This window comes from Patella vulgata, chromosome 9 (assembly GCF_932274485.2).
Source record: "Patella vulgata chromosome 9, xgPatVulg1.2, whole genome shotgun sequence".
NCBI lineage: Eukaryota > Metazoa > Mollusca > Gastropoda > Patellidae > Patella > Patella vulgata.
In genome coordinates this window covers 32,055,967-32,074,195 of record NC_065887.2, presented here as the reverse complement: position 1 = coordinate 32,074,195, position 18,229 = coordinate 32,055,967, and the positions used below count along the sequence as shown (strand labels likewise).

The window sequence follows — 18,229 nt, the reverse complement described above, 5'->3', positions numbered from 1 at the left end:
ACTGTTCTTTGCCATGCCCTTTGTCCTGCACTTCCGACTTGGGGAAACTGCGCTGCAAAATCCCGGGGAACATAATCATATAGTATTGAGAGGAATATGGCCGATAACCCGACATCACGACATCACGACATCCCGACAACTCGACATCACGACATTTTAACCCGACAATACGACATTTTTACGCGACATTACGGCATTTTTAATGTCGTGATGTCAGGTTGACGTAGTGTCGGGTTAAAATGTCGTGATGTCGGGTTGTCGGATTTGTTAGGTTGTCGCCTAATAAAGAGCGCCACCACGACATCCCGACATGATACCAACCAGCCACCATAAAAATCAAATCAGACACTTGAAAAATATGTGGTGTACCAAGCCTATTTTTATACATGTAGTCTAGTAAATATCGATTTAGTGATTAGCATACTAATCAACCGTTAGCCCGGACATCCTAGAGAGTGTACGAATCTACATTATTTTTGAGCGGTGGATATAAATACGAGATATAGATTTTTGTATGTACATGTTCGAACTTAACTCTTCGAATTGAGGATAAATTTATCAAACGGGTATGAAGGTAACTGACTAGGAGTTGTAAATGGTGAAATACAAAGCTATTGAAACAATGTTTTCTTTTTACGCTTTTGAGTATCGAGTGTTTATAAAGGATTATTATGGGGTAGGCGACTCTAATACGAAATAGTCTTTGTCCAGAAGTCTCTCCTCATTCGTCTCTGTAATGAAAAACTAAGATTAGCACCCCCCCCCCCCCACACACACACACTGACATCATTATAGACGAATGTATAAGATCATCTGTTTTATGTAGTTCCTCTATATATAGCAATCACCCCACCCCCTCCCCTCCCCCCTCCCCTTTCCTCCCCTCCCCTACTTATATCATGATAGACGAATGTAGACCATTTATTTTATGTAGTTCCTCTATTATATAGCAATCACCCCCCACCCCCTACTGATATCATGATAGGCGAATGTAGATCATTTATTTTATGTAGTTCCTCTATTTATAGCAATTCTCTCTTTCTCTAAGAACACCCCCCCCCCTCCCCCGGAGCCGCCCAAAATCCCACCTATTTGCATTACCATTTTTGTTGAGATGTTGGTCTTTAATCGAAGAAAAGTGTTTGAATTTAAATTTTCTGTCAAATTTTGATGTGTATTCCTTTTATGACGGAGGGATTAGGAATTAAATTGCATAATAAAATGACATCACTGCCCATAGACTCCTTTGACCAGACTAAGCAAAAGAGCGGTCAACCTTCTTCAATATTATTATGATTGATTATGAGATGTTGGCCACTTTGTGGTTAGAAATATTAAGATCATCGGAATGTTTTAAATGTTATATGCCAAGAAATGTCACTTAAGTCAACTGGGAGGCTACAATAGTTACCTCCCTTACAACAAACACAAATGTACATAATATGCTAAAGGGCAGCAGCATGTTATTAAACTTACGCACCTACTTACTACATTAGGTTGATGTGTGTTCTAAGTTTTTGTGACGAATATGACCAGTCGTTGAGTCAATCCCAGCAATATAAAGACAAAACTAGTTTGTTGTCGAAACACGAAAACAGTTTTATTGTATGCAAATAGACACATGACGTCCTTACTCTAGGTTTCCACTATCACGATTCGCGCTACGATTTATTCGTGGAGTAAACGTGGTGATCCTATCGTGTCTTATCATATATTGTGGTCAGGCGTAGCAATCGTGATGATCGTATAGAAACATACCAGATCGTGGACTCAATAGGGACAATTCTATCGTAACGCATCGCACAACAGTGGGAACCTGGCATTAAATGTAACAAATATCTGGAATATATACAGTATATTATTCATCTTATAAATATCTAGAATGTTCACAATATTTGACATAATAAAAACATATGCTGGGGCAAAAATGTGAAAATAGTGTTATCATACTAACGTAGTTATAAGAAATCTTTAGATCTAACCACAATATCGCGAATACAAGACTAAGCGAAACGGTATATTATAAACACACAGTATGTTTAAATGGGGAGTTTGTACCTTATTTGACACGCATACACCTTTTATAGACTATACAATATACAATAAAAATAACCCAGGCCACAATACTCAAATTTATTAATTATCACGGTAATTTGTGTATGTAAGTATGTATATAATAATTGGTTAAATATTGTCATGTTTGTACTCTCAGCATTAAAAAATATAATGTAAAAAATAACGATACCTGTTTGTCTATAATTTTTTGTTATTGAAAATAATATCGACAAAAAACTATTATTTTTTTTGTGTAATCAGAAGTGAACGTGAAAAGGGGCAGTTCCAGTTTAACAGTTTAAGCGTTAATAAAAGCGATTTTAAGTATACGAATTAAATACCAAAATGTGACATTTCAGGACTATAATGGAAGAAAGATTCAACTTTAAATACTAAGCAGTCGAGAAACTCATTTAAGGAATTCCCTCTTTGGTCAGTATGCCAACATGGAAACTGAAATTAACTTGTTTGTTATGCTAGGATCCCACTATCACGATTCGCACTACGATTGAAATCATGATTTGATTCGTGGAGTAATCCTGGTGATCCTATTGGGTCTTACCATATTTTGTAGACAGTCGTAGCAAACTTGTTGATTGTATCGAAACGTATCCGAATGTATCTGCACGTACCAGGTCGTGGACACAATAGAGACAATCCTATCATAAGGCATCGCACGACAGGTGGAACCTAGCATTAAATAAAATATGTTTTGGGCAATCACGTTTAGTAGGCCGTTTAGTGGGGTAGATATGTTTATGGTTATTTCGATCTAACGTTAATTGAAATAAAGGGACTGCAATGATTAAACGCTAATTGAAATAACGAGAATGCATTGATTTAACACTAATTAAAATAACGAGAATGCATTGATTTAACACTAATTGAAATAACGAGAATGCAATGATTTAACGCTAATTAAAATAACGAGACTGCAATGATTTAACACTAATTGAAATATCGAGACTGCATTGATTTAACGCTAATTAAAATAACGAGACTGCAATGATTTAACGCTAATTAAAATATACATGATATTGAAATATGGTTTTCAATACATAAATTATTCAAATATACACTAGACAGAGAGACAGAATAGATCAGAATAGAAAGAAAAGGAAAGAAAAAGAAAGGGAAAAACAAAGAGAAATATAAAGGAGGGAAGAAAAAAAGCAGTGGTAGAAAGAAATGTATGTAATAAAGTAGAAAATAAAAATATATGAGAAGAAGCAAAGCAAAGAAAAAGAAGAAAAGAACAGAAGAATAGAAGGAAAATAGAAAGCAAAAGAAAGGAGATGATCCACGATAGATAAAGACGACATCAACAATTAAAAAAATTGTAGATACTTTTAATTTTGGCATCCAAATATAAACAAATATAACAGATTAACGCATTCTTTTATTATTTGTAAATAAACAAATTAAACCTATTTATTAAAGCATCGCCATTTTGCAGTTTGCGAAAGCCATACTGACAGATTAAGCATTGTTGGCACCACTAAGACAATGTTTACTTAAGAGTGGAAGTTTTCTAAAGTTGTAATGATTATGTATCGTTTGTTAGCCAGTAGAACAGACAATGGGGAAATGGAAAGATAGCAGAAAAATTAAATGGAAGGTGGAAAGAAAAAACCCCAGGTAGTTATATAAAGAAATATAAAGAAATAAAAACTAGAAAAAGAGGATAGGAATGGTGCAATAAATAAATAAAGTGAAGAAAGGGACACAGGAATAAAGAGGGTGAAAGAAAAGTGCAAATCTCGGGGAGGAAAGATACATAATATGAAAATATTGAGAAAGAAAAAAGCGATAGAAAGGATAGATAACTGAGAATTAAAGATATCGATGATATAATATTAAATGGAGATTTCTTTAGGGCTTATAATGGTATCAATATTGGCCCTTATGAGAAAGAGAATACACACAAAGTATAACTAATTGAGATTTGGTCCTGTTTCTTATTAAGAACAAGATCGAAAGAGCTTCTAAATCAATTAATTGGTAGTGCAATATGAGGGTAAGATAGACCAGAATGATAGACGAGAGAGGAGACAAAGACAATATGATAGGGGTAGGGAGAGCTGCGGAACAAAACAGAAAAAAATGAAGGAGGGAGAGCGGGGAGAAAGAAAAAAAAACAGAAACACAACATATAAAGTCGTAAACAAACGTTAAAGGAGGGAAAAGACAATTTTTTTAAATTTGAAATTGAGAATTTTATAATTGGAAGATGTTATGGTGGGGGTCGTAGAAGAAAGAAGAGGACAGGAGAAACAAAAAAAATCCTATTATGTAGTTCAAACTCCCAGAAACAAATAAAATAGGAGATAAATTCCATTTAAATCACATGTGAAATACTCATCATACTAAACCTTAACGATGAATTGTGTAAAAGTTAGATGTAGATAATAGTTAAAAACTAGATAACGAAAAGGGAATATATATTGAAAATTTCAGTCAAATTACTTCAATTGTCATTAACCGCCAATCTTGTTTAAATCCGATGAAAATCTAAAGCATCAGATGGCATCGAAAGTTGATCATGGTTTTGGCTAGTTAATAAATGTCAAATTAATAATTTTGTATAGCATTTAAGGCCAAATAAAGACCTGCAATAGACAGATTTAGCTCTTGCATAATGCATCTATTAACTAACACATTCTGAATTTTTCGTATATAGAAGTAAAATAAATAAAATCAACTTGAATGTAAATTTATTGATGAAATGTCCATTAGCTTTTGTTTATCTTTATTCAGTTAAGATAAACAAAAAACTAAATACTACCCCCCCCCCCCCGCTCCCACCAACCAACCAACCAAACTCTAAACAATTTCCTTTTTCTTGAGTATGTGAATTATACTATACAAATGCCTTCTTTACAATTTATTTAAACAAAACCCAAAGAAGATTGCAACGAACAGAATAATATAGACCACAGAACATAAGTAGTTATATAAAACATAAAGATTTCATGGATTATGGATTTGTATAAAAATGAAACCAGGAAGAAATACTTTTACACAGATTTTTATACAAAAAGTCAAGGTCTTGAAACCATATTTTCTTTTTAATCAGAACTTCCGTACTTTAAGCAGATAAAAAAAAATGTCCACAGATAATAACCGAAATTATCATCATCTTTGAATTATTATGGGAAAGGAAGTAGTCTTATTTTAAAGAATTATGATAAATCTATAAGATCTAACTGTTGTCATTTCCCTTTTGAAATTTATTTTCAAGGATAAAAATCACGCCCGATTACATTAATCGCCTAAATATTACAACACAGTTTCGTACATTTTTCATTTCTGGAGATATATTCTATCGACAGTTTCGTATTTATCTTACTTATGAGGATAACGTTTTTATTACGAAAAGTCAACTCATAAAACATATGTAATTGTTTGAATCAGTTGGTTGACCTTATACATAAGTCAAACGGATTTATAATGTTTTGTTTTTAAAAAAGGATTTTCTCCATTTTATTAAATTTGGTATTTCCAGATCCGTCACCATCAATTCATTTGATTTTTCTTAATCTTTTTTGTTTCTTCCACAAACCCACATTTTCCTCTCATCACCGAAAAGATATCTAGCAAACCATTGTAAAATATAATTTATCCTACATACAGTTAATCCAAACACTTGAATTATAAGCGTGAACCCATATAGGGCCCCACTGATAACACCATAAACATTTAATCGAGACAACGGCGTATCAACACCCATATAGAAGAAAGACAGAAGGGCTAACCACAGAGCGTTCACAACCAACAAGCCAGTTAAGCTTCTGTTACGTAAAGATCGTAAGCGGTCGGCCAATTCCGCCTTCTCTAATCCAATATTCGTGTCGTTTCCGAGCAGTCGTCGTCGTAAATCGTCCCAAAAGATATTTTCTGTTTGGTCGTCTTCATTACCTTCAGTGATATCTCGTGTGTTAGCTTTAACTCCCTCGGTTATACCATCATACGATTCTAAAACAGACAAAAAAAGACAGTTTTTAATTTTTAAAAAAATAAATAAATAAAAAAAACACCCCAAAAACACCCAGACACGTCTTATATTTGAGAAAATCACATAGCTAACAAGCTTTTGTCTCAAGCCTTCGTTTTTGTCATTTAATTAGGTTGAGAAGCGATCGTCTTTCTCTTAATCTGCACTAGCCATTGATGCTTTCCTGTCTGAGGTTAGTTAAAGGGAAGTTGCTTTGAAATCAGAACACATTGCTACCATATTTGATTTACCTTTATTTTCTTCTTTTCCTTTCTTATTTTTTCGTCTTTTTTTCAAACCTCCAAAACATGACAATTTTGGTATCTTTGCCTTCGTCTGAAAAAGAACAAACATTCAGATATAAGCTAAATCATATACTGCAAGGTATGTTTAAAAAGGAAAACAGAACGACCAGCCTATAAAGAAAGAACCAACAATGTCACTGCCATTACAATGGGTTTATTTCACGAGTAGTTAATGATCAAATAAATTTAACATTGATGTTCTTTGTTACTTTGAGTGAGCATTCGATGCGCTAATATCAAACCTTCCAAAGAACTTACCGAATCTCTTGTTCCCCAGCTTTGGTCAATAATGTTGGCAATACTGTAGATTGGAAGAAGCACGTGCATAGCGGGAAATATAAACAAATAGGCAAACCCATAGACTATCTGGTAACTCTCACGTGGATGTACGAGAGCAGCATAAACCAAACTGGCTGTTAGCATCAATATGACGTAATGTTGCTGAAACCGGAAGTGACCAACAAGAACCTCTGAAAATACATAACACTCAAATGAAATGATAAAATTTCAGAAGGCACAGTAAACTTTATGTCACCCCAAATTGAAGAAACAATCACAGAAGAAATTAGATATTTGATTAAAACTATATTAAGCATTCATATACTATGTAAAGATAAAAGTATTATATTGACCGCAACCTGTGTAAAACAATTCAGTGCATAATGCACGGGCCGTATACACAGAGGATTATGCCAAGGCAGCGTTACATCAAACAGACATGCACTTCGGAGATGACTACAAGACAGATCTACCTTGTTTATATGTTATGGCACAACTTACCTGATACCATAGAAGCTACGATCTTGTATGATCCCCACACAGCTACAGAAACAAAAACACTCCCCATCAACACAGTAAGTACTGACGTCAGCTTGGTCTGTGTACTCGTGCTAGTCCGGGTGCAGATTATTGCGTAAATAAAAACAATGGCGGCCATTGGAGCGGTAGTAGTGATGTAAGGCACATCAAATACTAATTCCAGACCAGCAGTAATCATGACTATAGCCGTACCAGGAGTGATGACGTTGTTGATAAACATATTTAGTAAGTAGGAAACATAAACAAAAGTGAAACAATCGTTGTTCCGAATCAAGGAGATCATGTTTTGGACAACTAAAAGGGCGTTTGCGATATCCGAAAGAATCCATCTACGTCTTTGTTTGAAAAATTCCTCAAAAGTGTCCGGGCAGTATGTCGTGTTGTCAGCGAAAGCTGAGAAACGCAGTCGCCATCCGTGGATCATCATTAAGGTTGCCATCCATCTATCCTCACCTAAGGAAATCAAGTAACTTCAACTTAATATAATGTAGGTGTATTAATACTAATGATAATAAGAGTAAGTAGTTGGCGCAAAGCTTCCTTCTTAAATATCATGCCGACTTACATTTCAAATAATTTACTAGGAAGAGGAGAGTCGCCTTTTTGTATACATTTCAAAATGTCAAATGTTTAAAGATGTAGGTTGTCAGACTTCGAAACACGAAACATTTAAAAAGGGGCAGATCATTAGTGAAGCCTCCAGAGTGCTAACGAAATTTTGAACAGAGGGAAACAGCTTTAAAAGATGTTATCAATGCGATAAACAACTCATAACAATATACACATGGGTTATAATGGCCATAACAAGACATAGTCATAAGAAAACTGAACAACGTTTCGGCAATATACGACCACATTAAAATGTGGGCGTTTAGAAAATTCACATTAACATTCTTACCAGTATCCTTAACGTAAACTGTAAACGGAGTGAGTGTTGGACTGGCATACTCGTCCATAACCTGTTTGATGGCACTGGATCTATACAAACTAAAACATCCCGGAGCACACATCACAGAACCGATAACATTCTGGGCATTCTTTATCATCCAAAAATCTAAAATTAGCCATATTTTTTTTTTTTTTAAGAAAATTTAAAAAATATATCTGCACCTTAAGCCTTGTAATTAAAAATACAAAGCTTTTACACTAGAGAAATGCTAGTTATTAATTTTGCAGAAGCCGTCGATTATCGAAAGATAACTAGAACTGACTAAACGCTTATATATATATGTATGAAAATTTAAAGATAACTACAAAAATATAAACGATTTTTAAAATGATGTACGTTATTTGTCGATTACTAGCACTTTCGCTTATTTTAATAAGCTCTTCGTGTAAACAACATTTAGATTATAATAATATTTACAAACTAGTAGGTAATTACCTTTAGCGTATTCAAATATTTGATGCCACACAATGGAACTGCAATTCTTGCCGACTGGATGAGTTCGCCCACAAGCGCCACCAAGACGGTGATCACTATTGCACATGTGTAACAATTCTAAGACTGCATCATCTTCGAAGTCCATATCAGCATCGGTTGCTAGGATATAAGTATGATCATCGTCGACTTCAGTATCCATTTCAATTGAAACGTCATATCGTTTAGCCGCTGACGATGACCAAGGGTCGCATTCGCCATATTTTTTCAACTGTTTTTGGAAAGCGTATCTTTCAGACTTTGCTTCAGCTTGGACTGGACTTTCATCGGCTTCATCATAAAGATAACCGATGTTGACGACACCGGGATAATGATCAACTGCAGCAGCCTCGGCCTCAATAGAAGACGTCGAACTGTCCGTTTCTTTTACAGAATCGGTTTCTAAAATAACAGCCGAGCTGCAATGACTTAGTGCAGGAGTTGTGTCCCGTGATACGAATCCTTGATCGTCATCAACAAAGCCTCGGTTGTATTCGGGATATGGCGAGTAATCAATAGTTTCTATTTTATCATCTATATTCTTTACCGTATATTTCCCAGATTTAACTTTGTCAGCTTCTATCCTCGGCGTGGTGCTGCTGCTGTACCTCCCGCCATTGGCCATTACGCTTTTATATTTTAAAACGTAGTTGATGTACATGCACTGACTCCAACGTTTTTTAGGTTTAACTTTTACTGGATCTTTAAGATGCATGAACAGGGGCATGCCTCCATCTAGAATACACCGAAGCTGCATCCCATAAGGTGTCTCAAAACATTGCGACTCTTCAAGGTTCATACTAAACTTGGTTACCAGCAGGCTGACCAGCTGTTGGGCAAACTCTTTCACATCACGACCGCTACAACCATTATCCATAAAAATGTTTGCCTCAAGTAGGCAGTTCTCATCTTTGATTTTCTGTGATTGGGATAAACCTTGCAGACTGTAAAGAAGACGTTCCATTTCGTAATCAGCTTCTCGATACATCGTGGTGCACACATAAATCCTGCTCTTTCGGGTAGCATTTTCGGTAGTTTCTTCAGCGACTCTGTTAAACCCGTCATGTTTGTAGGACAGGAGTATCTTTTGGTCAAAGAAAATACTATTCCATCCGTAAGATAAAAACAATGTTTCGTAAGGTACGTATAGGAATTTTGGTTTTCTTATTAACTCCGATGTTTTTAGGAAGTAAGGTATGGTCCAAGATAAGGCTGAGACGAAAGTTGCAATGAGAAGTGGAGTCAGGTCACCAAAATCCCTGAGCTCATCCACGTGGTAAAGGATAGGTGACAGAACAGTAACGCATAGAGCTATACTTGTTGGAGTTGATAGAAGCATGGGCACGACAACTCCTAACACTGGTATACAATATGCTATTCCAAGATATGCAAACCCGTGTGCCACTATTCCTGCCAACATATTACAAGACAGTGGAATCATTACTTTCCAAGTGAAAACATCGGTCCAATTGGCACTGAAATTGTTCAAGATATCTTCCATCGTTTCGTTAGAACCGCGTTTGGCGTAAATTTCTAAAGTTAAAAATAATAGTATTCCGATGACCTTGAGAGTTCCATACAAGATGTGAACTCGTTTCTGACTGCCAGATAATGTATCCGTTGTCATCAGAATTCGTATTTGAATCCATGGTGACCAAACTGTTGCTAAGCCAACCAAGGAAAGGCCCATGATTAATGCCTGTAACCAGTTAATGTGAGAGTAAAGGTATAAAACAAGTGCAGCAACGGTGGGACCAACAGTGGCAATAACACCTCCTATAGTGTGAAATTTCCCACAGGGCATCTCATCAAAGGCACTTACAGTCTGAAACAAATAAAAATAATCCATTAAATGGTTTTGGGACAAAATGCTTTTCTACGCGAGCATCATCACATCTGATCTTATTTTGAAACGTGAAGAGGATTTTAACACAATATTAAAGGAAAGGGGTAATACTATCTTTTTTTTTAAACACCACATTCAAATCTTACCTTGGTTCGGCATCCGATGAAGTCAGATAAAAGAGACACAGAAAGGACACTACCCACAACCGGAAGCAGTATATAGACAGGTAGTGATGTTGCCACAGACGTGGTAAAACCTACGACCGAAGCACTTTCAATAAAGGCAGCAACAATTCCCTGAAAAAGAATAAAATACATTACCGGTATTGTAAAAAAAGATTTTACCTGACCTTTCCTTTTTATATAGCTAAGTTATCAAACGACCAGAAAGCTGCCTCTTTTTTATAGGTTTTCAATCTTTTTATCAACACCAATAGCCCTCATTACCGATGTATTTATGTTGAAAATATTAATACCGTGTGTAAACTATTCCGTATGCTTTGATGACAATGATGAACATATTATAGTGCACAATAGATATACAAAGGGATTGCAAAACATAAAAAAACATTTATCGATGACCACTCTCAAGTAAACAGTAATACGTATTTATAAATAAGTAAATAATTGAAAACATAAATAAGCATACAAAAATGCACATACACACCATTAGCCAAAACATTTTGTAGATTTCAAGTCAGCTTGCAATGATAGTTTTAACGCCGGGGGCTTGGATGGCCGAATGGTTAGCACGAGCGCGCTGTATCATAAGGCCTGTCATTGAGTCAACTGGCGTGGTTTCGAATCCTCGGTTGTACGTGACAAGGAGTAGGGTCGCCTGTCCAACCTCGTGGGTTTTCTCTTGACCCTCCGGTTTCCCCCCACTGCTAAAGAACCCTACGCGCAAGCGATTTATTGAAATAAAATTAAACCATATGTTAGTCCCGAAATGACCTAGTTTGTGTCGAGTGGACGTTAAACCCCATCTCTCTCTCTCTCTCTCTCTCTCTCTCTCAGTTTTATCGCCGTGATTGGACTCCAGGATGACCTAGCTTGGCGACTGTCCGTATTTGATAATAGTGGTTAAGAGTTTAAGGATGCCATATGTATAGCATACGACGAGTTCTTACCAATAAAAGATTCCGTAATGGAGGGAGCTGGATTTCATCGACTCTTGTAAGGAAAGAGATATTCCATAACATTTGAAACAATGACCAGAGATACGGGAACAGAATGAAAATCCCTACAGCCATATACCTACATAATCAATAAATTAGATATACACTGCATATCATTTAAAAATGTATAATCAATAAATGTTGTCCTTTTGAAACTAAAATTAAATTTAAATAGACGCACACTGCATATTGTTTGAAAATATAACCACTAACCAACTTATAGTAAGGCATTTTAATGAATGTTTTTTCATCTTTCTAAAAACCACAAACAAATATGTACAATTCGTAAATTGATAGTTAAAATGCCTACATATCGGTAGTAATTTGCACACATGTCTTAAGTTTGCATGCATTTTAATTTAAATATTTTTCGTAAATATACAGTCAAATAACGATTTGTTGGTGATCGACTCCTATCTCGAAACTCAGTTCAATTTGATTTCGTGAAAACACAAAATTTATGATTAGAAAAAGGCACAACTACTATAATTGGCTTATGCGTATACACAGTTTCGTAAAGATATCATGACTGGTTCCAGAGCTGTGCCTAGGAACAAAACCGGGCCCATTTCGAAATTCAAGCTCTTAACTTCGGTCAGCGCAAATAATAAGTAAAGATTGGAAGAAATACGTATTGACTTTTCGGCTTGGATTCATAAATCGAAACAGGGCATAAAGGCAGTCTACTCAACATTTTAAATAATTGTAAGCTGCTTGAACTTCTCTAGAACAGAGTTCTCTAGAAGCAAGAAGTTCAATAATGATAAATAAATCTTACCCTGCTTCAAAAGAAACGTCTTGATGACGTAAAATTCGGAGAAGCCAAACAAAGGTGACTTTCTCCATCGTCAAAAGGGATAACATTATAATACAGAATATAACAGGTATCAGGGTCTAAAATAAAAGTTGAAACGAAATTAGTTTATAGTATTAATTATTAATTTTAATATGTCCCAAAGTTAAGTTCGAACAATTCTTCAAAATAATCTACATCACCTTAAACAAAATGTTACTATTGACCTAATTGTATATGGCAATCAAAACCTTTCAGATGATACCAATTCTAATATGGCAATCAAAACCTTTCAGATGATACCAATTAGGGTGAATTACGACCCGATAGTAAATGTTTAATACGTTGCGCTAATCCGCACATTTTAATGGTTCTTAATATATATATATATATATATATATATATATATATATATATATATATATATATATGTTTGTAGCTGTCTATAAATATGTCCATTGTTTATTGTAAACATGAGATTTTATATGTTTGGAAAAAACTTATATAGGCTTTTGCCTGTTCAATCCAATTCAGTTTATTGAATAAACTGTTGTTTAGATAAATAAGTTCGAAATAAATTGTATATAAACGAAATAAGTGAATGATACCAGCATCGCCAAATTAATATTATTTTTTTTAGGTAAAAGGTATTCTGAGATTTAAAAAGAAAATAATAAAACATACCTTTAGCCATGTCCTCATGGCGGAAGTCTTCTTCTACCCAATTTAAATTAAAATTCCCGGAACCGGCGTCTTGCCTGGTGACCTCTTTTCCTCAAAAATGTCAAAATATCACAACTATCTTAAACAGAAAACATCAAGCTGTATATGTGAAATGATGTGTAATGGTATTTTGATGCAAATTTAATTTATTGGTTATCATTATTGTACGGAAACTTGTAAGGAACAATGCCATGGGTAAAAAATTAGGAGACATCAATTAGGCAATGCGAACAAATTTTAACAAAAAGTACTTCCTGAGAAAAGATGTCACTTTGAATGCAATATCAATGCAAAGGTCTGGCAAGTGGAACCATACCTTATCTTGTCCAGTGCAACACCCACTGATTGACAGCAATGGACTATTTCCAGGTTTGTGTTTGTCAACTATGTAATGCTAACATCTTCTAAAAGTAGCGTCTATACAGTGTGCGTGAATCATTGAATACGAACCGATTATTTCCACAAATGTCCCCACTGGGTTTCCATTACTACTTTATATTTAAAAATATATTCATTGAAATTCCAACCACTAAAAAACTGAAATGAAACATATGTTCTAACTATCCACACACATCCGTCGAAATGTTTCAAAAGCTGCTTTTTTCGAAATATTTCCGCTACTAATGTATTGTACGCCTAAAGGAGTAAACGTGTAAACCACATTACGTCACATATGATGCAGTGAAACAAGATTTTGTTTGTTTAATCCCCCCCAAAACCAAGGTATGCCCTTTTCTTCAACCTTTAATTATTTTTTAATAACATAAATCACTTTCAGTCTACACTCCAAACATACAGCAACGAATTGCATTAACTTGTCTTTAATTCACGCCTATGCTTTTAATCTAATGTGTACGCATTTTCCCCTATTTCGTTTACATTTAAAATTAAATATATAAAAATTGCAGACTATATGATGACCAAGACTAAACGAATCTGCGTATAGAGGTTAAGGTATGAACTTATCTAAGGTAGTGATTAAAATATAAATTTCGAAATCGCTACATTTGTTTAAAACTTAAAACTCCTTAAATGGAATTTAAGAATTAATATTAAGAAAATAATATACTGTCGTAAATAATAATGATGATAATAATTTTGTGTTAAATCGAAATAATTAATCTCTTCGTGATTTATGACAATTAATAATAAATAATTAAATTATATGATTATAATTAACGACTGGTCATTATTTATTTTTATAATTAATTGATTATAATTTGAAATTTGTTAAAAAGAAAACTACGAAACGAAGATGCAGCAATGTGAATATAAAAAAAGTTTCTTAATAATTCATAAGAACAAACCTTGGTCGGTCCTGATCTGTATCTAACGCAAATCTGAGAAATATTTTTAATTTATACCAAAAGTTGGCAAGAGGAAGAAGAAGTAAGAATTTTTTCTAATTTATGATAATTCTTAACCCGATTCACAAGGTCAACGATTCAAATATGATAGAGCGGCGGAGGGATTGCAAGTCGGACATGATATTAGACCCCGATGAAGGATTTGTCTTTAAAGCTAGTCTTCTTGTTATTACACGATGAAGCATGCTATGAAGGCGGGCTGAGCGACTTGTGCTATCTTTGAAGTATGTGTTGATCGACAAATCTTCTCTAAAGACCAGTCTGTAGTCTAGAATGGCGTGCTAGTGTAAGCCAGAGTTAATATTTTTTCACCGATGTAACCTATTGTTTTGTCTAATCTAAACCTTTTTGGTCTTATTTAAGACAGTTAACAGTTTACACAAGTACTTTGCTTTGTTTCGACACAATGAGAATTAGAGATCATTTACGGTGTTGTCTGAATTAAAATCGGGGATTCCACTCACTTTATGACCCTTCCAAAAGTTCATTCGGTTCAGGACTGTTTATTGTATGCAGCGGGGTTCCATTTTGTTGTGTAAACCATGGGTATTTTGAAAATAAAGGGCAGATACTTATAGAATGTAAATCTAGCTACCGTGCAGTAGTATTTCCCGTTGCAAGCGCTTGACTTCTCTGTCTGGGCGTTCTTTTGTTTTTCTTGGAAAAATCTCATAGCCTTCAAATTTAAATTGTGTACAACTCCAGGGCGTTATAATTTTAATAATAGTACAGGTTTTTATTTAAAATTTCGTAATCTTACATAATATGTGTTCATTTAATATATGATGGTGGTTCAGCCGCGTGAATGAACATCGTCATCGTTACACTCCTGACCCCCCCTCCCCCTCCCCACTGTTGGCATGTTCTTACAGTTCATACTTTTGAACCCATTACAAGTTTGACCGCTTAGCATCTTTATCTTGTATCAAGATTTGTTACGGCGTCATTATCTCTAATTTGTCATTATTGATAGAGTTAATAACATGACTGCAGCCAAAGATGTGCGTTGATAAGTGGTTTGGATCTGTGTGTTTGTGTTGTGTGAAATTATCAACATAAACATGGTGTTCATATATTTTGGTGACCGTTAATGGCGCGAATAACGCCATAACTTCCACGGGCTCCATCGAAAAGGATTTGATAGATTATCTTAAAATTTCAGGGCGCCTATAATATATCACAAATTGGGGTCTACGACATTTCTACATGTGAGAGCATTGTCATCGGCGGTCTATGCTCGAAAGGTCAGAGATTTTTAGATTTTTTTTCCAACTAGGAATTTTGCACCAGGATCCCTATTTTCTCTGTTAAGGAACACTTGTAAGCCTGATTGTTTAAGAATTGTTTTTTTTTTTTAAAAAAAACTTGCTGGGATTGTTCATTGTCATGTGAAGGAATCCTATGTAATTTCGGAGTCATGCATGGATTTTGCGATGGAATATTGCTACTGTCAATGAAATCCTGTAAACGCTTTACAGGTCAGAGGTTATAAGATTTCTATTCGTATTTGTTTGGCTTGTCAAGCCGACGTACCCTATCGAAATTTGGTTCGTAAGGCCGGCATCAATCTTATATAAGAATTATTCCACCTGTCACTGAAATTTTGTACAAATACGTTCTACAGGATACCTCTAAAGGATCATGAATATTACTTTAGACCAAAGGGCTTCGACTATGTATATTACGTCAATAGACTGAATATGCATAGAGTTGACGCACAAATACATTCTGCTTATTTCAAATACCTGTAGAAGGAGACGACCGTTTTCACAGGACACCACTAATTCCTACAGAGAGTGAATTCGTTGGTTACATTGAAATGTGGGGCGGACAGTTGTGTGTTTACCAGTTTGTGTATCTTAAGATTTCCATGAATGCTTTTTAGCAAGAGGTTGCCACATCTTGGTCCATCTGTGGTGGAAAGCGTTCAACCCAAGATGCTTTACGAAAAGTTTTTGCATATCGGAAAATCCCTCTTGTTTATGTGGTCAAGGTTTAGCAGACAGTGAACATTTATTTTATATACTGCCCGCTTTACAATTCCCAGCGAAAAATAACTATAGATAAATTGGATTTCGAACCCCAAAATATACACACAATACTTTCTGGAACACGGATATTTCTTTTGAGGACAATTCTTTCATTGTTGAAACCGTACATCACTATATCAAACTAACTAAACGTTTTAAGACTCCTTAGATCACGACCAAAACTACCAGCTGTGCTACTATTTTCATAATATTTTATATATTATTTTTCGAAAGCAAGTCAACACAACATTTTGTACATGGCCTTGGCATCAACATCATCTCATGAATATCTACCATTGAATATATCCAGTCGTCAAACATTTTCCAATGATCACTGTCTATGGAAGCGATTTTACAAATGCAGCACTGCATGTTATTGTATCATTTATTTTAGTATGTAAATATATCCTTAAGAAATAAAATATTGTTTAAATTTATTGCAAGTATTTGAGTTTATGTACATTATGTTAGCCATGAATGGTAAAACAGAGCTGTTGGACAGATTCCTTTGGCAATGCTAGTTCTGCAAACAAGGATTCGACATTTTGTGGGTGTGGGGATACATGTTTCAGTGTAGATATCTAAAATTTTGATTTTTCTGTTTGCATATTGTCCAAAGTTTCTAAAAGAATATTCCTTGAAAGCCTTGCTCTCTAAAAAGTGAAAAATTGTTGGCATTTTGAAAAATACTACATGTAAATTTTGTACATATTATGAGAATTTTCTATGTGATTTGTTTGCAACTTTTTTTTTTATAGAACTCAAATATTGCCTTTAATAAGACAGATTTTTAAATTATAGAACAAAGAGTACATGGACCCGTGATGCACCGCTGTGACGCACCGCTGTACATAAAGCAGCTTATTTTCTAAAAGGGCCATCATTTTTACAGAATACATATAAATCGAATACAAATGCATCTGGCTGATACCGACATCGTTAGTTCGTTCTTGGAGTTTTACGTCAACTTCCACCAAGGGTGATATCGTAGACCAAGGCTAACCGTTCGTTCCTGGATGTTGATATCGTAGACAATGGCTGATACCGTACGTGCGTGCCTAGAATTTTACGTCCACTTCCACCAAGCGCGATATCGTAGTATCGTAGACGGCTGATACCGTTCGTTCGTTCCTAAAGTTTTACGTCCAATTCCACCATAGGTGATACCTGAAGTTTTACCCTTTAAGGGTAATATACTATTCAAAAAAAGTAGGGGATATTTGATTTTTAAGTGTTATTAAAGTCACCTAATGAAACTGACGAAGAAACAAATGACAAAATGAAATGAAGTTCACATTCATCGATTTATTCCAAATGATCGTTAGACTAAGTAAGGCACAGACTGACCATTATAAGGGTAAAATAATACCCGGGGTCAAACAGCAAAGTTACCACAGCATCACAACCAAGTCAGTAACGGGTAAATCCTCCTCTGTTTGCCAAACAAGCATTGATCCGACGTGGCATACTCCTAATGAGACGTCTAAGGTCATTTTGGTCCAGATTGTCCCATTCCTGTTGCAACGCAGCAGCAAGTTCTTGGACATTGGCAGGACGTTGTTGACGTTGACGTAACCTCTGTCCAAGCATGTCCCAGACATGCTCGATGGGGGAGAGGTCGGGACTCAGTGCTGGCCAAGGTAATGTGGTGATGTTCTGTTGTTGGAGGTAACCTGTAACGATCCTGGCCCTGTGACATC

The 18,229-nt window shown here is 35.2% G+C and overlaps 1 protein-coding gene across 1 annotated transcript; it reads right to left on the bottom strand.

The window, feature by feature from the left end:
• Nucleotides 1–1,840: 1,840 nt before the first annotated feature.
• On the bottom strand, nt 1,841–14,472 carry LOC126832124 (uncharacterized). Its single transcript, XM_050562832.2, has 11 exons — nt 14,440–14,472; nt 13,094–13,211; nt 12,395–12,510; nt 11,569–11,695; nt 10,586–10,735; nt 8,558–10,418; nt 8,072–8,227; nt 7,135–7,626; nt 6,613–6,824; nt 6,301–6,385; nt 1,841–6,030 (listed from the first exon to the last, which is right to left on the bottom strand). Exons 2-11 carry the CDS (start codon nt 13,109–13,111, stop codon nt 5,591–5,593), a joined length of 3,657 nt encoding a protein of 1,218 aa, XP_050418789.1. The 5' UTR covers nt 13,112–13,211; nt 14,440–14,472; the 3' UTR covers nt 1,841–5,590.
• Between the last annotated feature and the right edge of the window lie 3,757 nt (nt 14,473–18,229).